The sequence below is a fragment of the Heterodontus francisci genome, chromosome 25 (genome assembly GCF_036365525.1).
Source record: "Heterodontus francisci isolate sHetFra1 chromosome 25, sHetFra1.hap1, whole genome shotgun sequence".
Taxonomy (NCBI): domain Eukaryota; kingdom Metazoa; phylum Chordata; class Chondrichthyes; order Heterodontiformes; family Heterodontidae; genus Heterodontus; species Heterodontus francisci.
In genome coordinates this window covers 25861149-25885387 of record NC_090395.1, presented here as the reverse complement: position 1 = coordinate 25885387, position 24239 = coordinate 25861149, and the positions used below count along the sequence as shown (strand labels likewise).

At 42.0% G+C, this 24239-nt stretch overlaps 1 protein-coding gene across 3 annotated transcripts in view; it reads right to left on the bottom strand.

The window, feature by feature from the left end:
- csde1 (cold shock domain containing E1, RNA-binding) overlaps positions 1–24239 on the bottom strand; it is a 129058-nt gene that overhangs the window by 26595 nt on the left and 78224 nt on the right. For all 3 annotated transcript variants that reach the window (XM_068057002.1, XM_068057004.1, XM_068057003.1), the window contains one exon: positions 8984–9091. In XM_068057002.1, the coding sequence (XP_067913103.1) occupies positions 8984–9091 (108 nt within the window). The remainder of the gene's footprint in view (positions 1–8983; positions 9092–24239) is intronic.

Genomic DNA, 24239 nt, shown 5'->3' with positions numbered 1-24239 from the left:
CTACAAGACAAGTAACTACCATTAACAGCTTATTTTGACACCAGTTGATCAAATTGGTACTTATATGTAAATGCATCAAGATGTAGAACTTTCACAAAAAGCAGCAAGCAGTACTAGATTAGTATAAAATTTAAGCTCTTTAACGGCCCACACTGCACTACGTCATCCATAGTGGTCTGGGTTTCAAATGATCACTGTCCACTGCCAATAATATGGCCAAAGAACATGGTTGCAGGGCAGGTGTAAGCTGCACCTGAACCACACTTTCTACCCAAGAACAGAAAACATTTTGACAGCACTGTACTCAAGAGTGAGAATGATCAGCAGGAGCTGAGAACCAATGTTCCAAAGCTCTCCATTATACATAGATAAATAAAATATAGTCAGGTGCAAAAAATAATGAACTGCAGAAGTGTACAAGACAGATGGAACCCATTTGGTCCATGTCTTTACCTGTTTTTTAAAACCAGAGAAGTCAAAAACTAAATTACTGTTCTCCTCACTCCCCACCTTGTATCTGCTTCAAAAATGTATTATTTCCTTAAAGATCTCTGCCTCAATTACTCCATGACAAAGCATTCTATGCTCCAATCATTCAATGTAAAGAAATTTCTCCAAACCTCTCTCCACACCATTATGACAATTATAAACTGACCACTTAAAATACAGGTCTGCGTTAACTAAAAAATTCTTCAGTCACTTTAAGTGGTCCAAGCATCTTGTTTTTAATGAAAGTTAACTCACTGTACTGTATCTACAGTAGCAGCCTGTTGAGATCCAGATCGGAATCTCATGCCTTGTGCAAGTTTCTTCAGTCTCAGAAGGTGGAATGAGTTAACGCTGGACAGGTGAATTTGGTTTGATATATAATTGGCTTTATTCTACAAGTTGAATCATACAAAGCAACAGGTATGATCAGTCACTTGGTTTGATCAGTACAACTTACATTTGCGCAATGATAAAAAACAGGCCATGTGCTAACTCCACTTTAGAAACTTCTTTTCACTGAGAATATTGCTTCTCCTTCTCTTACAGCCCAGAGCACATCTGCTCGCCATGCAGTCCAGTCTCTTACAGCATTTTGGTGCTTGTCTTTTCATGCATGGTGCAGCTTCCAAAAATCTGACTGCTTCCTTTAGTGTCAAGTTAATTCTGAAAAGCTCAGTCGCCCTCAGACTGCTACAAAGGCTTTTCAAATGCTATAATGAGATGCCTTTTTCTATACTCAGCTAATGAATTGCTCATTTGATCTCTCTGGATGGGTTGGGGGGGGGGGGGGGGGGGGGGGGGAGATTCCAATTGGCATTCTAAGCACCTCGCATCCAACTACTCCATTAAAAGTAACTTAGATGGACTTAAAAAAAAAAATCAGCACTAAAAATAACTGTTCCCAATTTCTGTCTGTGGAAAAATGGTTAAACATTCTAGAAATATGGAATCCCTGGCCAACCAGACCAACACTCTTCCCATATTACCAGCAAATCCTTCAGAGTTTCAAATGCCTTCTCTTAAACGACTATGTGCTAGTGGAAATGGTCAGTATTTAAAGGTCCCTCATAACTAGTTTGCCTTCTCAGGTATCAATCACCCCTAGTAAATCCTTTTGATGTTATCCTTTTTATAATGAGGCATCCAAAACACAGGACTGTAACCTAACCACTGCCTTAAACAACATTAGCAGCTCTTTACTCCTGTACTATTTTCTATTAGTACAATTAGCGGTTATGGTTTCTCAGTCCTTGCACTTGTGGGGAATTAACTGAGTCTGCATCATCCTCTTCAATGTCTGGAGAAATGAGGTATATTATTTTTCAATTAATGTCCTCTTTCCAAACAAGTTTTTTAAAAAACTCCTAGCAGCACTATGCAATTTTGATCTCGATCTACAGCTATGGCTTTTGCTGCTTTACAATTGGAGGAGAAAGAAAATGAGAAGACATATCTGATGGCTGTTGCACACAAATCAGCAATCCATCAGAATAGCAAAACTAGCAAGGGGTTGTAACGGTGATGTTGGGTACAATAGGGTGAAAATCAGAAAGAAACGAAGGATGAAGATTTTCATTTCCAATATAATGAAGTATAAATCTTGCTATGTTCTTGCTTCCTCCACCAACTTCCCCCACCCCCAAAAGGATAAACTGCACTCAAGATAGCCAAAATAGTGGTCTCCAGCCGTATTACAGGTCCTACAGGATGACAAGCTTATTTAAGCAGGCATACAAATTGTGTAGTCTTTGGAAATGTAATATATGCAGAGACCAATATCCATTATATATTAAAACTGCCGAGTGGGTCACAACATCCCATTCGAAAATGTATTGCAAAGTCCCATCATACTACTTCAAAGAGAAAATCCATTATAAAAGTATAACTTATTTGTGTACTCATTACATCATAGATAGCACTGTGATGGGCAATTTAAATTTCAAATCTGTCATGTAGCATTGGATTTAAAAACAATCAGAACTTGATATTGGAAAGAAATTTTTGATGTGGTCTTTTGAGTTTCATACCATGGCCACATGGTGGCTCTCTATCAGCTTCTCAATTTGAAAGGGCATATGGTGTCTTGAACAGCAGGGAGTCAGTGAGACAGCACAGAAACAGGCCCTTCGGGCCATCACGTCTGTGCCAGCCATCAAATACCGAACTATTCTAATCCCGTTTTCCTGCACTTGGCCTGTAGCCTTGTATGCTATGGTGTTTCAAGTGCTCATCTAAATACTTCTTAAATGTTATGAGGGTTCCTACCTCTACCACCTCTTCAGGCAGTGCGTTCCAGATTCCAACCACCCTCGGGGTGAAAAGTCGTTTCCTCAAAACTCCTCTAAACCTCCTGCCTATTGGTTATTGACCGCTCCGTTAAAGGGAAAGTTTCTTCTGTCTACCCTATCTATGCCCCTCATAATTTTGTATACCTCAATCATATCTCCCCTCAGCCTTCTCTGCTTTAAGAAAAACAACCCCAGACTATCCAGTCTCTCCTCATATCTGAAATGCTCCAGCCCAGGCAACATTCTGGTGAATCTCCTCTGCACCCTCTCCAGTGTAATCACATCCTTCCTATAGTGTGGTACCCAGAACTGTACACCGTACTCCAGCTGTGGCCTAACCAGCATTTTATACAGCTCCATCATAACCTCCTTGCTCTTATATTCTATGCCTTGGCTAATAAGGCAAGTATCCCATATGCGTTCCTAACCACCTCTTGAATCCCAAGGTAAGAAAACATTACAAAATATGCCATTTAATGCCACCCATCACCCATTTGTGGAAGCTTGCTCTGTGCAAATTGGTTATATAACAGTGACTACGCTTCAAAAATACTTCATTGGCTGTGAAATTTTGAGACATCCTGAGGATATGCAGGTTTTTTTTTTCTTTTATGGCACCATTTAAGAGGACAGGCGAGTTCTGCCAGTGTTCTGGACAATATTTATTCTTCAACCATCACTAAAAACAAGGTCTATTGTAGAACTGGAGCTCGATTGCCACAATTAGTCAGCAAGCCCATTACAGTTGTATGATGCAACAATGATGACAGAAGGCAAACTAGATGGACTTGGTCTTTTTTCCCATCGAGTAATTCCTATGTCCCTTTAGTTCTGACCTTCCCTCTGCCCACGCCCCCCATCACCACCTGCTTTTCCCTACCACTGTTCCCTTTCCCTGCCTTGGTCCTGTTATAGAAACTAGGAGCAGGAGCAGGCCATTCAGCTCTTCGAGCTTGCTCCACCATTCTAGATCACAGCTGATGGTCTACCTCAACGCCATTTTCCTGCACTATCCCCATATCTCAATGTCATTAGCAACTAGAAATCTATCTATCTCTGTCCTGAACTTACTCCGTGACTGAGCTTCCACCACCCTCTGGAGCAGAGAATGCCAAAGATTCACCAGCCTCTGGGTGAAGAAGTTCCTCATGATCTCATTCCTAAATGACTTGCCCCTTATTCCGAGACTGTCCTCAGCCAGGGGAAACATCCTTTCTGCATCTACCCGGTCGATCCCATTAAGAATTTTGTAAGTTTCTATGAGATCGCTTCTCATTCTTCTAAATGAGAGAACACACAAGCCCAGTCTCCTCAATCTCTCCTGATAGGACAACCCCACCATCCCAGGAATCAGTCTCGTGAACCTTCGCTGCACTCCCTCTATGGCAAGTATATCCTTCCTCAGGCAAGGGGACCAGAACTCCCCTCAATATTCCAGGTGCAGCCTCACCAATGCTCTATACAATTGAAGCAAGACATTTTTGCTCCTGTACTCAATTCCTCTTGCAATAAAGGCCGACATACCGTTTGCCTTCCCAATTGCTTGCTGCACCTGCATGCTAGCTTTCAGTGGCTTATGAACAAGGACACCTAGGTCCCTTTGGACATCAACATTTTCCAAACTCTCACCATTTAAGAAATACTCTGCAACTCCGTTCCTCCTACCGAAGTGGACAACCACACACTTATCCATATAATATTCCATCGGCCATGTTTTGGCCCACTCAGCCTGCCCAAATCCCCTTGAAGCCTTTTTACACCCTCCTCACATTCCCACTAAGTTTTGTGTGAACCACAAACTTGGAACTATTACAATTGGTCCCCACATCCAAATCATTGATATAGATTGTGAACAGCTGGGGCCCCCCAAGCACTGATCCTTGCAATATCCCACTGGTCACAGTCTGCCAACCCAAGAATTACCTATTTATTCCTGTTTTCTGCATTTCATGGGATGTGGGTGTTGCTGGCTAGACCAGCATTTATTGTTCATCCCTAACTGCCCATGAGAATGCACTAGTGAGCTGCCTTCTTCAACCACTTCAGTCCACATGGGGTAGGTACACCAACAGTGCTAACAGGAAGGGAGTTCCAGGATTCTGACCCAGCGACAGTAAAGGAACGGCGATATAGTTCCAAGTCAGGATGGTGTGTGGCTTGGACAGGAACTTGCAGGTGGTGGTGTTCCCATTCATCTGCTGCCCTTGTCCTTCTAGGTGGTAGAGATTGCGGGTTTGGAAGGTGCTGCCCGAGTAGCCTTGGTACGTTGCTACAGTGCATCGTATAAATGGTACACAATGCTGCCACTGTGCGCTGGTGGTGGAGGGAATGTTTCTGGATAGGGTGCCAATCATGTGGGCTTTGTCCTGGATGGTATCGAGCCTCTTGAATGTTGTTGGGAGCTGCACCCATCCAGCCAAGCGGAGAGTATTCCATCACACTCCTGACTTGTGCTTTGTGGACAGACTTTGGGGAGTCAGGTGGTGAGTTATTCGCCACAGGATTCCTAGTCTCTAACCTGCTCTTGTAGCCATGGTATTTATATGGCTACTCCAGTTCAGTTTCTGGTCAATGATAGCCCCCAAATGTTGATAGTGGGGGATTCAGCAATCATAATGTCGTTGAATGTCAAGGGGAGATGGTTAGGTTCTCTCTTGTTGGAGATGGTCATTGCCTGGCACTTAAGTGGCAAGTAACATTTGCGCCACACAACAGTTCAAGCCTAGATATTATCCAGGTCTTGCTGCATTTCTACATGGACATTTTCAGTAGCTGAGGAGTAACCTGTTACCCAATCCTCCATCCATGCCAGTATATTACCCCCAATCTCATTTAGTAGCCTCCTATGTGGGACTTTATCAAAAGCCTTCTGAAAGTCCAAATACACCACATCCACTGGTGCCCCCTTATCCATTCTGCTAGTAACATCCTCAAAAAAACACTAACAAGCTTTTCAAACATGATTTCCCCTTTGTAAATCCATGTTGACTCTGCCCAATCAGACCATTATTTTCTAAGTGTTCAGTAATCACAGTTTAGAATAGATTCTAGTATTTTCCTGACTATCGACATCAGGCGAACAGGTCTGCAGCTCCCCGTTTTCTCTCTCCCTCCTTTCTTAAACAGTGGGATTACATCTGCAACCTTCCAATCTGCAGGCATCACTGCAGAATTTAGAAAGACTATCACCAATGCATTATCTGTAGCCATCTCTTTCAACACTCTAGGGTGAAGATCATCGGGTCCTGGGGATCGGTCAACTTTCAGTCCCATTAATTTCTCCAGTGCTACTTTTTTTTTTACTAATCCTAATTTCTTTCAGCTCCTCATTCTCATTAGGCTCTTGGATCTCAATTATTTCTTTCATCTTCCTCCGGGAAGACAGACAGACACAAAGTATTATTTAGCTTCTCTGCCATTTCTCTATTCCCCATTATAAATTCTCCTGTCTCTGCCTGCAATGGACCCACATTTGCCTTTGCTAACTTTTTTTTTTTACATACCTATAGAAGCTTTTACAATCTATTTATATCTCTTGCTAGTTTACATACATATTCTATTCTCTCTATCAATTACTACAGAAAGCTGAGTGTATAGAAAGTGGAGGGGTGAAATCAAAAAAGAAATTTGGAAAGCAAAGAGAGGGCATGAAAGAATTTTGACGAACAAAATCAAGGTGAACCCAAAGATGTTTTATTAATACATTAAGAGTAAGAGGGTAACTCAGGAGAGAGTGGGGCTCATAAAAGACCAAAAACCTATGTGTAGGAGCAGAAGATATTGGTATGGTTCTTAATGAATACTTTGCATCTGTCTTCACAAAAGAGGTTGACAATGCAGATATTGTAGTTGAGGAAGTGTGTGAAGTATTGGAGATGATAAACATAGGGAGAGAAGAAATATTAATGGGATTAGCATCCTTGAAAAAGTTGATAAATCACCAGGGCCAGATGAAATGTATCCTAGCCTGTTAAAAGCAGCGAGAGGGGAAATACTAGAGGTTTCTGACCATTTTCCAGTCCTCACTGGATACAGGTGTGGTGCCGGAGGATTGAAGAATTGCTAACATTGTATCTGTTTAAAAAGGGAGCGAGGGATAGACAAATAATTGCAGGCCAGTCAGTCTAACCTCAGTAGTGGGCAAATTACTGGAACCTATTCGGTGACTCAGGATAAACTGTCACCGAGAAAGGCACAGGTTAACCAAGGATAGTCAGCATGGAACAAAAACAAGAAATGCTGGATTCACTCAGCAGGTCTGGCAGCATCTGTGGAAAGAGAAGCAGAGTTAACGTTTCGGGTCAGTGACCCTTCTTCGGAACATGATAGTCAGCATGGATTTGTTAAGGGAAGATCTTGTTTGACCATCTACATGGATTTTATCAAGGCTTTTGACAAGGTCCCACATGGCAGACTGGTTAAAAATATAAAATCCCATGGGATCCAGGGAAATGTGGCAAGGCGGATTCAAAATTGACTCAGTGGCAGGAAACAAAGGGTAATTGTTGACGGCCGTTTTAGCGACTGGAGGGCTGTTTTCAGTGGTTTTCTGCAGGGCTCAGTACTGGGTCCCCTGCTTTTTGTGGTGTATATTAATGATTTGGACATAAATGTAGGGGGCATGATCAAGAGGTTTGTGGACAACACAAAGATTGGCTGTGTGGTAGACAGAGAGAATAGCTGTAGAAAGATATTGACGATCTGGTCAGATGGAATTCAACCTAGAGAAGTGAGAGGTGATGCATTTGGAGAGGTCAAACAAGGCAAAGGAATACATGATTAATGGGAAAATACTGAAGTGTAGTAGTAAGGGACCTTGGAGTGAATGTCCACAGACCCCTGAAGGTAGCAGGACAGGTCGATAAGGTGGTTAAGAAGGCATATGGAATCCTGTCCTTTATTAGCCGAGTTATAGAATACAAGAACAGGGAGTTTATGCTGGAACTGTATAACTCATTGGTTAGGCCACAACTTGAGTACTGTGTGCAGTTCTGGTCACCTCGTCCCAGAAAGGATGTAATTGCACTGGAGGGGGTACAGAGGAGATTTACAAGGATGTTACCAGGACTGGAGAAATGCAGCAATGAGGAAAGATTGGATAGGCTGGGGATGTTCTCCTTGGAACAGAGAAGGCTTAGGGGAGATCGGATTGAAACGCACAAAATTGAGGGGCCTGGATAGAGTGGAGGTGAAGGGTCTATTCACCTTAGCAGAGAGGTCAGTGATGAGGGGGCATAGATTTAAAGTGATTGGTAGAAAAATTAGAGGGGAGATGAGGAAAAACTTTTTCACCCAGAGGGTGGTGATGGGTCTGGAACTCACTGCCTGAAAGGGTAGTTGAAACAGAGACCCTCAACTCATTCAAAAGGAGCCTGGATATGCACCTCAAGTGCTGCAAGCGGCAGGGCTATGGACCAAATGCTGGAAAGTGGGATTAGAATAGGTGGATCGTTTTTCAGCCAGCAGACACGATGGATCAGATGGTCTTACTGTGCCTTAAACTTTTTATGATTCTAGGTCCTCCTTTGCTTGATTCCAAAATTCTCCCAAACCTCCGGTTTACGACTTTTTTTGGCAACTTTATAAGCCTCCCCCTCTGATCTAATACTATCTTTAACTTCCTTTGTTAGCCACGCCTGACTCGGTTTCCCTATTGGGTTCTTTTGCCTTAAAAGGAATATATGTTTTTTTGAAAACCATGCATTATTCTTTAAATACTAGCTATTGCCTATCTACCTTCAAACCTTTTAATGTATTTCCCCAATCCACCAATGCCAGCTTGTTCCTCAAACCTTCATAATTGCCCTTGAGATTTAACTTCTCTCAGCTCTTACCATTCTTGAACTGAATACTGCACTTAGTCACAACTCTCCATCTGCAACACCACAGGAAATGGGCTAGTATTTTTCGAATTAAGAAACCAAAATTATGTATGAATGTATGAGAGAGACAAGAGTTACTAACTTCATGTTAGTATAACCTACAGCATACACATACAAGGTACTGCAACAAGCAGCACTACCAACTCTTCAGAAGTACCTAGCTACAATAGAAACCCAAACTGAACCACCAGTACATTTTGGGCTGGTAGTAATTAAAAAATTATTAAAGCCATTTATCAAATTAATACATAGATGATGATTTTACCTTCAGTAGCAATTGAAAAATTATACTGGTAAGACTTTGAGTTTCATATACAAGTTTACCTTATCACCAAGCTGTGGAATTGCACACCCTTCCAGGTCTTTTATATGGTATGGTACTGTCATTCTTATGCCAGCTTCCTCATATGCAATGATTCCCTCTTCTGCATCCTAAAGAGCAAATAGGAGAAGTTCAACAACAGTGGAAGCCACTCCCTAACACACAACCTTACATATTGACTGGACCACAGTTGCAAAAATTGTCTTCACTGTGGGATGCTCCAGTTCCTAAAAAAATTCAACTATGTTCATCAAATGTGATATGTAGCAAAAAATCCACATGTATATATTTTCAATTCAAATTAAACTAATGTTTTTCAATTAAATTCAAACAGACCATTTTAAATTACAAACTCTACAGATTATTCCCCCCAAACAATATTTTACAATATTTAATACAATATAGTTATGCTTTCAGCAAGAGAAAATGTAAGTGGTACTCAATAGATTCTCCACTAATAAGCAAATAGCATAGATGCATTTAGGGAACAGCTAGACAAGTTTGAGGGCAAAAGGAATAGAAGCGGTCCCCATTGGCCAGAAACTTAACTTGACTAGCCACATAAATACTGCGGCGACAAAAGCAGGGTATTCTGCAAGTGACTCACATTGACTTCTCAAAGCCTCTCCACCATCTACAAGTCAGGAATGTGATGGAATACTCTCTACTTGCTCCAACAGTTAGAAGCTCACCACGAAGATAAAGCAGCCTGATCGGCATCCCATCCGCCATCTTAAATATTCACTCCCTTCAGCACTGATGCAATGCATACCAACAAGGTTACAGTAACTCAAAAGATTCTTATTAAACCAACGACCTTTATCACCTGGAAGAGCAAGGGAACACCATTGCCTCCAAGTCACACACCATCCTGACTTGGAAATATAAACTGCTGTTCCTTCTTCATCGCTGCGTCAAAGTCCTGGAACTCTACTTAACAGCACTGTGGGAGTACCTTCACCACATGGACTGCAGCAGTTTGCAGTGGCGCACCACTACCTTCTCAAGTACAATTAGCAATGGACAATAAATGCCAGCCTTGCCAGCAGACCTGCACCCCAGGAATAAACAAAAGCGAAAAACAGACCAGCTGGGACAAAATGGCCTGTTCCTGCACTATAAATTCTATTTAATCATGTATTAAACACTCATTGACTTTACTATTAAGACTACATGCAGAAGGCCATTTTCCCCCAATATCAGTTCACTTATTTAGAACAGGTTCACAGGGCTGAATAGCCTACACTTGTTCCTACGTTCCATCCAGAAAGATCTTCATTCCCTTCATTTCAGCATTTGTTTAATTTATACCAGGATTTTTCTCCAAAAACCTTATTTACCACCTATAATGCTGTAGAGTGCCTATTGATCTTGTGTAGTTAGACAGGTTTTCTTGTTTCAACTAACTTTAATCCATCCAATGCTATCCCCACCTTCTTGGCTTCCTTCAGCCCTTGTCTCCTTCCTGACCAGCCTATTTCTGGTTGTAATGGCTTCCACCTCCATCATCTGAAGGTTCACTCTCAGTCTCACTTTAACCTAGTCATTTCAGCAACCTGTGGTGACTGATTTATCAAGTTCAATGCTATTCATGATCCCTTCACTTTTGCCTACTCTTCCATTATATCTGGCCTTCTTAGTCACAAGAATTCCAGAATGCAAACAGCCCATTGCCTCAATCTTAATTACATTAATTCGAATGCTCTTTTAATTGCATTTCTCTTGTTTGACCCCTTTTAATTTACTTTCTCAGTTGATAACTTCCATCTATTGTTCCCTGTTAATGTTCTCATCCCTCAAGTATTCTTTTCATTTTAGCTTAGTTTGCCTGGTTTGGTCATTTTTGCCAAATAAATCAACGCAGCTTTAATGCCCTATCCTTTAATGTTAAATACCATTGGGAAAGATCTAATTTTTCTTTATTCCAAGCCCCCTTTAAAATTTACTTAGATGAAACTCACAAACCTTGTGGAGCTCTTACCAAAACTTTGAGGTGGTGAGTTCTCAGTGATGCAATCCACTATATAATACTTTTTCTTTTTAATCTAATGTGGACATCACATTGGATCTACATGCAAAGCTTTGCCAGTAAGCAACACATTCATTGCCAGCCAAAATTGAATAAAACTAAAAAATGCCCCACTCTATACACTACAAAATACCATTTTAAAATAATCTTGCTTTGACTTTATGATTATAAAAATTTGTCACAGGCAATAATTACAGTCTCTAGATAAAAGTGCCTAGCCTTTTGCCAATTATAAAATGCTCCGATTGATCTTTCTTGGGTCTGAATTAGATGACTATTGTATCCCTGCTTTTGATAAACTCTCAAGGCCACAATTGTGCATGTGCATACTTCTGATGAGTTAAATTTAATATATTGCACCATGCAGTGTAATTGGCATCCAAAATAGAGAAAAGAGAATACTTGTTTTGAATGAAGTGCAAATATTCTGCTATACTGTACTTTTCCATGCTATTCCTGAACCATAAATTACACTTCATTACTTCAGAGCTCATCTTCAGTATTACGAGGCAGATACAGCAGTTTAAAATTTTAATCTAGCAATACCAATAATTTTATCAAAAGCGAAACAGTGGATACTGTAAATCTGAATTCAAAACTAAATGCTAGAAACACTCAGCAGGTCTGGCAGCATCTGTGGAGAGAGAAACAGGAGTTAATGTTTCAGGTCTGTGACCTTTCATAAGTTCTCTCTCCACAGATGCTGCCTGACCTGAGTATTTACAGCATTTTCTGTTTTTAAATTCTATCACTGCACCCAATTAGTGAAAGCATGTACAAGCCACAACATCCACATTATCTTCAAGAAACAACTGAAAGGTGCCACAACCACAATAAACCAAATTCATGCAGATCACACCTAAAAAGACTATATAGCATTCCTGCTCAATTTCATGAGTACTTATTATGTAAGCATGTCAATACAAACCCTACACAAGACAAGATATTTTACAAAGAGCTACTGTCTACAAACAAAAGATAGAAATATACAAGAAAAACTTCAGTATTCCAAGTTTAAATTTCATGATTAGAATTTGCACACCTGGATTGCTCAATAATTCAAGTGGAAATATATAATCAAGTTCCTAAATTCTAAACATCTTGCCTCTAAAATCTACATTGGTTTGCCTCATAAAAACAGCACTTAATATAAAAGCAATCTTGCTATAATCAGGAAAATATGCAGCACTTAAGAGGCAACTGGATTAAACAGATACTCTGCACCCAAACTGTGATCAATTCTATCCACCATTTATATAAAATCACAATGTCATTTCAAAAACAGCAGAGCAACAATGCTAAGGCAAGCTAATACTGCAATCATATCCTGTCAATGGATAATTTTAAAGGCTCAAATGTACTCATTTGCTTCTGTCTATTTAAAAGATTTACATAGCATGTGCAGAATTAGAATTCTGAACAACCTGACTCCACAAGGAACCAAGGTACCATGCATGTTAGTATGATAAGATCACTAAAGTGTCAAATAGACCTCTACTGATATTGGCTAGCTTTCTCAGTTTTAATAGACTGCTCAAAAAGATAACAAAAGCCTCTCAAACTGCAGAACAATCAGCAAGCAGCTTCACAGCAGTAGCATAGGTTGGCAGCCTGTCTCAGACATGGAAGCAGGGATAGGCTCCAACATGTTCACCACAGACATTTGACAAAATTATTGATTCAGCCACGGACATGGGGCAATTAATCTGTATATAAAAAGCGTATAGCCACTCTAATGCCATCAAAACAGTCTGATTTAAAACACATTTTCCCCTATTTGAGTACCTGGCATTGTTTTTGCTTGCACAAGTAGTCATAGAAACATAGAAAATAGGAGTAGGCCATTCAGCCCTTAGCGCCTACTCTGCCATTCAAAAAAGATCATGGCTGATAGTCTAATTCAGTACCCTGTTCCCACTTTCTCCCCATAACCCTTGATCCCTTTGGCATTAATATATCCATCTCCATCCTGAACATATTTAAATGACTTGGCCTCCACTGCCTTCTGTGGTAGAAAATTCCATATGTTCACCACCCTCGAGTAAAGAAATTTCTCATCTCGGTTCTAAATGGCATACCCTGTATCCTGAGACTATGACCCCTGGTTCTGGGCTCCCCTGCCATTGGGAACATCCTCCCTGCATCTAGCCTGTCTAGTCCTGTTAAAATTTTATAGGTTTCTATGAGATCCCCTCTTTCTTCTAAACTCAAGTGAATATAGGTCCAGACGACCCAATCTCTCCTCATACGTCAATCCTGCCATCCCAGGAATCAGCCTAGTAAACCATCTTTGCACTCCCTCCATGACAAGAACATCCTTCTTCAGATAAGGAGACCAAAACTGCACACAATACTCCAGATGTGGTCTCACCAAGGTCCTGTATAACTGCAGTAAGACATCTTTACTCCTGCACTCAAATCCTCTTGCAATGAAAGCCAACATACCATCCGCCTTCCTAACTGCTTGCTGCACCTGAATGCTTGCTTTCAGTGACTGGTGTACAATGACACCCAGGTCTTGTTGCACCTCCCCCTTTCCCAATCTATCACCAGATAATAATCTGCCTTTGTGCTTTTACAACCAAAGTGGATAACCTCACATTTATCCATGTTATACTGCATCTGCCATGCATTTGCCCACTCACCCAAAGTCCAAATCACATTGGTGCCTCTTTGCATCCTCCCCACAGCTCACATTCCACCCCCAAGCTTTGTGTTGCTTGCAAACTTGGAAATGTTACATTTAGTTTTCCTCAACCCAAGTCATTAATATATATTGTGAATAGCTGGGGCTCAAGCACTGATCCTTGCGATAGCCGAGTCACTGCCTGCCACCCAGAAAAAGATCAGTTTATTCATACTGTTTCCTGTGTCAACCAATTCTCAATCCGTGCCACTATATTACCCCTAATCCATGTGCATTAATTTTGCACACTAACCTCTTATGTGAGACCTTATCAAAAGCATTCTGAAAATCCAAATACACCACATCCATTGGTTCTCCCTTATCTATTCTACTAGTTACATCCTCAAAAAACTCCAGTAGATTTGTTAAGCAGGATTTCTCTTTCGTAAACCTATGCTGATGTCGTCCAATCCAGTTTATGCTTTCCAGGTGTTCTGCTATCACATCCTTTATAATGGACTCTAGCATTTTCCCCACTACTGATGTACAGCTAACTGGTCTGTAATTCCCTGTGTTTTCTCTCCCTCTTTTTTTTTTAAGTAGTGGGGTTACACTTGCCACCCTCCAATCTGTAGGAACTGCTCCAGAGCCTATAGAATTTTGGATGACCAAGGCATCCTCTATTTCCAGGACCACTTCCTTTAGTACTCCAGGATGTAGATTATCAGGCTCTGGGGATTGGTCAACCTTTAACCCCATTAATTTCCCGAGCACTTTTTTTTTTACTAATATGGATTTCCTTCAGTTCCTCCCTCTCATCAGACTCTTGGTTCCCAACATTTCCAGTAGGTTATTTGTGTCCTCCTTTGTGAAGACAGAACCAAAGTATGTGTTTAATTGTTCTGCCATTTCCTTGTTCCCCATTATAATTTCCCCCGTTTCTGACTGTAAGGGACCTACACTTGTCTTCACTAATCTTTTCCTCTTCACATATTTATAGAAGCTTTTACAGTCAGTTATGTTCCCCGCAAGTTTACTCTCACTCCATTCCCCCCCCCCCACTTAATCAACCTCTTTGTCCTCCTTTGCTGAATTTTAAACTGCTCCAAATCCTCAGACTTGCTGCTTTTTCTGGCAATTTTATATGCCTCCTCTTTGGATCTAATACTATCCCTAATTTTACAGGATTCAACTACTTCACCCTCCATCCTAATGAAGAATTCTATCACGTTATGGTCGCTCCTCCCCAAGGGACACCGCACAAGATTGTTAATTAATCCTCTCTCATTGCACAATACCCAGTCTAGGATAGCCTGTTCTCCAATTGGTTCCTCAACGTATTAGTCTAAAAAAAACCATCACGTCCACACTCCAGGAAATCCTCCTCCACACTATTATTGCTAATTTGGTTTGACCAATCGATATGTAAAGTCACCCATGATTACAGTTGTACTCTTATTGCATGCGTCTCTAATTTCCTGTTTAATGCCATCCCTTATATCTCCACTACTGTTTGGGGGGCCTTATAGACAACCCCTAACGTTTTCTGCCCCTTGGTGTTGCTTAGCTCCACCCATACAGATTCCACATCATGATTTTCTGAGCCAATATCCTTCCTCACTATTGCATTAGTTTCCTCCTTTACTAACAATGCTACCCCACCTCCTTTCCCTTTTCATCTGTCCTTCCTGAATATCCCTGGATGTTCAGTTCTCATCCTTGGTCACCCAGCAGCCATGTAATCACAACTATATCAACCATTTATAGCTATTTGTGCAGTTAATTCATCTACCTTATTGCGAATGCTCCGATCATTAAGGCACAATGCTTTTAGACGCCTTTTTAAAATGGTCAGGTTAGCTTTATTTTGCACTATGCCCCATTTGTTTCTCGCCCTTGATTTCTCTGCCTTCCACTTTTGCTTCTTACCTTTGTCTTTCATTTCTATCCTTGTTTCCCACCCCCATCTCCCTACTCAGATTCCCACCCACCCCTGCCATTCTAGTTTGAACCCTCCCCGACAGCTTGAGCAAACACCACCCCCCACGAAAATTGGTCCCGGTCATAGGAACAACCCGTCCAGGTTGTATTGGTCCCACCTTTCCCAGAACCGGTCCCAATGTCCCAGGAATCTGAATCCCTCCCTCCACACCATTTCTCCAGCCACATATTCATCGGATATATCCTGCTATTTCTGCTCTCTCTCGCATTTGGCACTTTGAGGTCCTACCTTTTAAATTTATGTTCCAATTCCTTATATTCAGCTTGTAGGACCTCATCCCTTTTTTTAAAACCTATGTCGTTGGTACCGATATGTACCATGACAACTGGCTGCTTGCCCTCCCCCCTCAGAATACCCTGCAGTTGCTAAGACATCCTTGACTCTAGCATCAGGGAGGCAACATACCATCCTGGAGTCTCTTTTGCAGCCGCAGAAACGTTTATCTGTTCCCTTTACGATTGAATCCCCCATCACTTTAGCCCTGCCACTCTTCTTCCTCCCCACCTGTGCAGCAAAGCAACCCACAGTGCCAGGAACTTGGCTCTTGCTGCTTTTCCCTGAGCCATCTTCCCCAACAGTATCCAAAGAGTTATATCTGTTGGAGAGGGGAATGGCCACAGGGGACTCTTGCACTACCTGACTTCCTCTACGCTGCCTGGTGGTCACCCATTCCTTTTCTGCATCTGCCTGCAGTGTGACCACCTCACTAAATGTCAATGTCTGCCCACACACTTAATGTAGTGATGCGGAGAATCCGGATAAATGTCCATCTCAGGACAAGTTCCGGGTTTTTGGCAGGCTTTTAAAAAAAAAAAATCTGAACCCGCCAGAGAAACCCGAACTTGTCCAGACTTCAAAAGCTGCTGTCTCGGCTCCCAGCACCAGTCAGCTGTGAAATTATTTTATTTATATAAATATAAATAGTCGCACTTGTCTGGAAACAAGAGGTCAATGGGAAATTTCTCATTCCTGAAATTACCAGTCACGGATCCCAAATTTGTTCATCACGGACACCGGTGTCTGTGTACGGACACGTTTCTGACCCCTGCATGGAAGCCAATAGCACAAAATTTTACCACTGGCTCGCCTCAAACATCAGCTGAGATAGTAATTTTGGCCTTGTTATCCAAGTGCACATATTGAGAACATAGCTAGGAATTCTACTGTAAACCCAAAGAAAATAGAATTTAAGATGCTGGCTTAGGGGAGGCAGTGGCGTAGTGGCAGCATCACTGGATTAGTAACCTATGCCCAGCCTAATGCTCTGGGGACATGGGTTCGAATTCCACCATAGCAGATGATGAAATTTGAATTGAATAAATAAATCTGGAATTAAAATCTAGTCTAATGGTGACCATGAAACCACTGTCTAGTGTTGTAAAATTCCATCTGGTTCATTGATTTCCTTCCCTAAAAGGCATTAGTCATCCTTGTCTGGTCTGGCCTACATGTGCCTCCAGACCCCAGCAATGTGGTTGATTCTTAAAATGCCCTCCAATATGGCCTAGCAAGCCACTCAGTTGTATAAAAATACCACTCTGAAGTCTAAGAAAAGGAATGAAACCAGATGGATCACCTGGCAATGACCTCAGCACTGGAAAATTATATCGCCGTTCCTTCACTGTCACTGGGTCAAAATCCTGCAACACTCTCTCTGGGAGTACCTACACCCCAAGGACTGCAACAGTTCAAGGCAGCTGCTCACCACCACCTTCTCAAGGGCAATTAGGGATGGGGAATAAATGCTGGCTTAGCCAACAACGTCCACATGCCACAAACAAATAATTTATGCAGGCATGAGTCACCCAAAAACCAGAAGGTCTGAAGACAAAAAAAAGTCAGCATTCAATAGACTAGGAATCACGTACTGATAGCACTGTTAATGATCTGTAATGAATGCAAATGCTTCCAGTCCACTTCATAAGTAGAAACATTTGTTTTTCTTTGTTTACCTTCGATTACCGTCAAGATGGTGGACCAATACATTTGTATAAAGTCACCAAAAAGTGACCTCAGCATTCAATAGTAAGTACATATAATTCAATTCTGGGTACTGTATGGAGTTTGCAAGTTCTCCCTGTGTCTGCGTGGGTTTCCTCCGGGTGCTCCGGTTTTCTCCCACTGCCAAAGACTTGCAGGTGATGGCTAAATTGGCTGTTAGAAATTGCCCCTAGTGTAGGTAGGTGGTAGGGCATATGGGATTACTGTAGGGTTAGTATAAATGGGTGGTTGTTGGTCGGCACAGACTCGGTGGGCCGAAGGGCCTGTTTCAGTGCTGTATCTCTAAATAAAATAAAAATTACGACGGATGAAGTAAATTTAAACACTAGAACGGTCAGTTCTGACTTCTTTTATAAAAAAAAAACACCCACTGGAAAACCATGAAGCTACCCTGAGAGTTGGAAGCAGTAGTTCCTACTTGCAGCAACCGCCCGTGAAACTGATAGTTCTGATTATTTTTTTTTTTTTTAAAGCTGGTTTTTTGCGTCCGAAAATCAGAAACTGCAGGGGACGTCGAATCTGAACGCATGAAGGGCCACATTACAATTTTTGTCCTATTTAGGAGCCCGATGAGAAAATTTCAGAAAGATAAAGGCATTCGAAATTTATTTTACTATCAAAACAACAAATGTGCATTTTTGTAAACAAGCTTTAAATAAGACTAACTTATTAACTTACCTTCTTGTCACTATGTTGAACACTGATTTAATGAGATACCTGACATTGTGTTTGCTTGCACAAGAAGCCAATGTCTGCCCGCACACTTGATGTAGCGAAGCGGAATATTCCAAATAGATGTCTAGCTGCGAGGAGTGATCTTGATCGCTCTTTCAGTGTCCCTACCCCTCTCCCACCCGCTCTATGTCTCCTTCCTCCCAATCACCCCCACCCACCACTCACCGCCTTCACCCACTCAACCCATATCTCTGTCTCTGCTCCCCAGGACAGTGCTGGTTTAAAGGGCTGCCTATGCTCCCTCAGCACCACTCCACCCATGCCTCTGGCTGCGTGCTGCCTCCTCTCCCCTTGGCCTCTCTCCCCCTACAGCAGCCATTCCCATGGCTCACTCACTGAGCCACCCAAAAACAGCAGAGGCTTCCGATTTCAGCATGCCTGAGTCACAAACTGCTCACCTTGTCCAGGCAGCCATAGTCAGTCACAGACACTGACCAGAGACAGCCGCCTGCCAGCCCCAGGTTCGCCTACCCCCTCCGCTCGACATACACTTTGAGAGGAGAGCAGTTAATCAAAGCAAAGCCATGGGCAGCCTGCTGTCAGTCATGGAGGACTGACAGTCTGGATTGAAAGCTTTGGCAGGTTGGGCTCTGGCCTGCGGGCTGTATGTTGGAAAGGAAGAAGCCAATAGCAGATTTCCGAAACCCCAATGTTGGAAATTTCTCATCCCTATTTCCAAGTCCATAACTTACATGATGGAATATCGCCTAAGGGTTCCACGCTTGTGGATGACAGAGATTTGGTAAAATGGTCAAAGATGTTAACCAATGTGCAATCAGGAAACGCTAGGTTAATATGCACTAATTAGTACAGCAGCTCAGCAAAAATTAACTTGAAGCCTTGAGATTTGATAGAAACAAGCATGTATGAAGTGACAACATAAAAGCTTAGAAAAAAGCATTGGTGTTAACAAGTGGTGAAAATAAATAAAATGGAATATATAGCTATTGTCATGCTCACTGAGGAAGCAGTGATGAAATATGAAATGAACTGGAGGAATTATGAAATAAAAGTAAATTGTGGAACTAAACCACAAGAAAAATGGACACTACCTGTGTGGAGTTTGCAAGTTCTCCCTGTGACCACGTGGGTTTCCGCCGGGTGCTCTGGTTTCCTCCCACAGCCAAAGACTTGCAGGTTGATAGGTAAATTGGCATTGTAAATTGTTCCTAGTGTAGGTGGTAGGAGAATGGTGGGGATGTGGTAGGAAATATGGGGTTAATGTAGGATTAGTATAAATGGGTGGTTGCTGATCAGCACAGACTTGGTGGGCCGAAGGGCCTGTTTCAGTGCTGTATCTCTCTATGACTCTAAGACTGTGCTACCTGGCAATATGGAGGTCAGGTGATTCCTTCCTGTTCTGCCAATAAATATCTTTGTAAGTGGAAGACAGGGCCATTAACATCTGGAATCACCTTGAGGAGGCACACTGACTTGCAAAACAGAATACATGCCAACAACTCCTGTCAAGAATTGGGCTAAAAAAAGACTTTTGCAGACAGATATAGACTCCGAAGTCAAGCCCAGTACAAAAGATGTGAAATAACACCCCAAGAGAACGCGTCACCTTACTGAAACCCAAGTGTGTAAGGTATACCTCTGGCGACCACAGGGGGGGGGGGGGGCGCGGGGGGACAAGGAGTCAGAATGCCATTCCAACCAGAGAAGCTGTGAATCAATCCAGTTTAAGCATGGGAGCTATGTTAGCACCATCTGTTAGAAGACTCCCTCCTGGGGAGTAACTTTAAAGTCTTTTACAGCAATCAGACTAATTATATGCTACCCTCCATATCTTTTCTTGTGTGCACACGCATGTGTGTGAATGCACAAGTGGATGAAGTTGCTGTTTAAATAGTTAACTTTCTTTAAGCCTACGAGAAAACCTGTCGTTTGTCTGTTTATTTGACCCAAAAATACTTGGACTAAAACACTATTTAAAAAAAAACACTATTTGCAGTCAGTTGGGAGGTGAAAAGTGGAAGTCGGTCACAATTTCCCACCTGTCCCTAACACTACGCTTATGACTGAAGTCCAAGGAGGCAAGGCTATAGAATATCATAATGATGCCACATTGAAGGAGCATGTGCTGGCTCTTCGCTACAGCCATCTAATTAATCCCCACAGTGCTGCAAATAAAATTCCTTTCTGAAGGTTACAATTGAATCTGCTTCCGCCACCATTTCAGGCAATTTATTCCAGATCATAATTCACTGCATCATTTCTCTTCCACACCATCCCCCCACCTCCACGTTGCCTGTCTCTTTTTTCAATTACTTTGACTGTCTCCTCTGGTTACCAACACATCTGCTATATGAAACAGTTTCTCCTTATTTGCTCCATCAAAATTGTTAACCATCTTGAACACCTCTATCAAATCTTCACCCCATCTTCTCTGCTCAAGTTTCTCCACATAACTGATGTCTTTCATCGCTGGCAGCATTGTATTGAATCTCCTCTACACCCTCAGGCACAGATATCCTCAAAGCATGGTGCCTTCAAGAATTTGACACTGGGGTCTAATCAGCATTTTACAAAGGTTAGCATGACTTCCTTGCTTTAGGAGTCTAAGGCTCTATTAATAAAGCCAAGGATTCCATCTGGCTCTTATTTAAAAAATAAAGAGCCTTTGCAACTTGTCCTGTCACTTTCAAAGATTGGTGCACATACACCCATGTTTCTGTTTTTACAACCCCTTTAAAATTGCACTGTAATCGACATCGATAGATTGTATTTGCGCATGCACAAAAGGTGGTGGCATCAGTTATACAGCACAGGCCCTTCGGCCTTCCGTGTCTGTGCTGGCCATCAAGCACCGATCTATTCTAATCCCATTTTCCAGCACTTGGCCCGTAGCCTTGTATGCTATGGCATTTCAAGTGCTCATCTAAATACTTCTTAAATGTTGAGGGTTCCTGCCTCTACCACCCCTTCACAGTGTTCCAAATTCCAACCACCCTATGGGTGAATTTTTTCCCCTCAAATCCCCTCTGAACCTCCTGCCCCTTATCTTAAATCTATGCCCCCTGGTTACTGACACCTCCACTAAGGGAAAAGTTTCTTCCCATCAATGCCCCTCAATTTAGTATACCTCAATCAGGTTCCCCCCTCAGCCTTCTCTGCTTTATGGGAAATAACCCTAGCTTATCCAGTCTCTCTTCATAGCGGAAATGCTCCAGCCCAGGCAACATCCCGGTGAATCGCCTCTGCGCCCTCTCCAGTGCAATCACATCCTTCCTATCAAAACAATGTCAGCAGTAATTTGCCAGTACCAGCTCCCAGTTCAATCTGCATATCTGTGCAGTGATTTCAGAGAAGATTGCCTGGATGCTTACATGGTGACCTCACTGCCTGCTCACACAGCAGCGCAACTTTTCAAACCAGCAGGCAGCTATGCTGTCTGATTATGCTCTTTTCCCCCCCACCCCCAGTGTTTCTCCCTCTTTCTCCCCCCCAGTCTCTACCTCTTTCCTACCCCACACCCACCCCCCCCAAAGTCTCACCCTCTTTTCCCTCCCCCACACACCACTCCCTTCCAGTCTCTCCCCCTCTTTCCTCCCCCACACCCCCAGTCCCTCTCAGACCTTTAAAAGCTGGTCTTTTGCTCAAACTCAGAAAGGGAGAAGCCAATGGCAGATTTCCAAAACTCCCATGTCGGAATCCGTTATTTGACAGAAATCGATCATCCCTGAATTTATGGATACGTAGAAATTATGAAAGTTAAGGTATGTTTCTTTAAAGCTCATTAGTTAGGCAGATTGCAATCTACAAATATCACATCATGCACTTAGGATCAACCAAGTGAGAAACTCACATGAGCCAATAGCTAGTTCACAGCTAAGCCCTCGAAAGCTACAAATGTCCATTCATTGCTCAAATTTAGCACTTTCACAAGAGGGTTTAATTCATTTAAACTATTAAATCAGTACTCTGGTCAAACCATGCCAAATTCCATCTGCCGCCTGCATCAAAGCCAAAGCATCGCAACCTAAATATACCCAATTGTGAAAAGCAACATGCATCTTACGGACGACAAATAGGATTTGAAAGGATTCCCATACCTTCTCTTTTTTCTGAAAAAGTAAAGGTAACACAAGAAAAGGGAGAATTTTAAATAGAGCCAAAAGTAGTAAGACTAGATGGAAAAGACATTGAAAGCAAGGTTGCAGTTGGTAAAATTCAGGAAACAATTCAATATATGCCAATACAGTACACAATGCACAAAAACATGATTTCCACAAGACATTAACCAATGACTGTCTATCTATCTAGATTCTGGCCAAATGAATAACAGCCCAATTTCACTTTTAGCACCTCCAGATTTTGAATAGTAGCTTCTTTGCTGCATTGAATATATAAAATTACTCTAAACTTCTGAGGAGTCACAGATTATAAAATGCCAGCTGTGAACCTTCAGCCATTTATTTTGGGGGGTGGGGGGTAAAAGGGGGCAGTGAATTAGGAAACTTGCTTCTTAAATCAACTTTCAATTTGGGTCAAGGAAAAGAGATCAGACTTTTGCCTACTCAATTTACATCGGTTTCTGCTGAGAAACGTGTGAACAAAATGTTTGATAAAAGCCAGCTCCTTTCATAGCCACAGCACCTCAGAGCCCACAAGATCCCCCCACAGTTACTTATCCAGTAGCTTAAAGGATCCATTTCTGAATTTAATTAAGCCTCAAATTTAAGAACCGAAATTAAGATCAAAAATGTTTTCCAGAAGTTTAACTTTCCCACCCCTGTATGAAAAAAATCTCAGTTCCATGATTTCCTCCCTAGCCCAATCACTCCAAGGTGACCAGAGAGAAAAACTTAAGTGGCAATAGAAAGTCAATTGGTAGAATGGCATGGAAACAAGGATTTGAGGGGGAAATAAAATTAACACTGATCAAACAAAACAATCACTAAAATATCAAGCCATGAACTCCACAGCATTCGTCATTTCTTTCTCCCATCCCGAACAACAATCTTCAAAGACAAATTTTCTCAGTTATATGTTTGGACAAATAGGTTTGCAATGCTGAGTGCAAACATTTTCACCTGCACTCAAAATGAGGCAGCAGAATGTCATAGCACAATACTGCATTCTAAACTACACCATGGAGTAGCAGACGCAAGATTACACCTACCAAAAGGTCATTTCAAGTGTAGTGTTGAGCAGAGGCCAGGAGTTTTACCTACTGGGGACAGTAATTTTGGTCAGTCCCATGGTATTCCTGTGCACCTCCCCATGGCTTAAGACATCAGCAATAAGGGTTTGCAAGAGGCTGTGTACACAGCTTCTAGCTGAGGAATGACAGGATGCAGCAATTATTTAAAAAGTGAAGTTGGAATAGACCAAAAATTGAATCGCGTCCCAACAGACATCTTTGTTACCAGGATTAATACTATCTGTTCAGTTGCCTCTGCTGCATTTCCTCCCACCACCCTCCTCATACCCAAATCTCTCAATTAGGCGCCCCCTGCCCTAGTCCTGAACCCATGCCTTTTGCCTGCTGTTGTATCTATGTACAGGGAGCATCTTCTAGATTTACAAAATGCACTAATACATATATTTTAAAAATACAAACACTCCACTTACCGCCTGCAACAAGACATATAGACCAGCAGATGGACAGATAGGTAGCAGATGGAATTTAATACAGACAAGCATGAGGTGATGCATTTCGGCAGAAGGAATAGGGAGAGGCAATATATACTTAATAGCACAGTTCTGAAGAGTGTGCAGGAACAGAGGGACCTGGGGATGTGTATAGATCTTTGAAAGTGGCAGGACACGAGTGGTTAGTAAAGCATATGGGATCTTGGGCTTCATAAATACAAGCATTGAGTATAAAAGGCAAGTTATGCTGAACTTTTAGAAAGC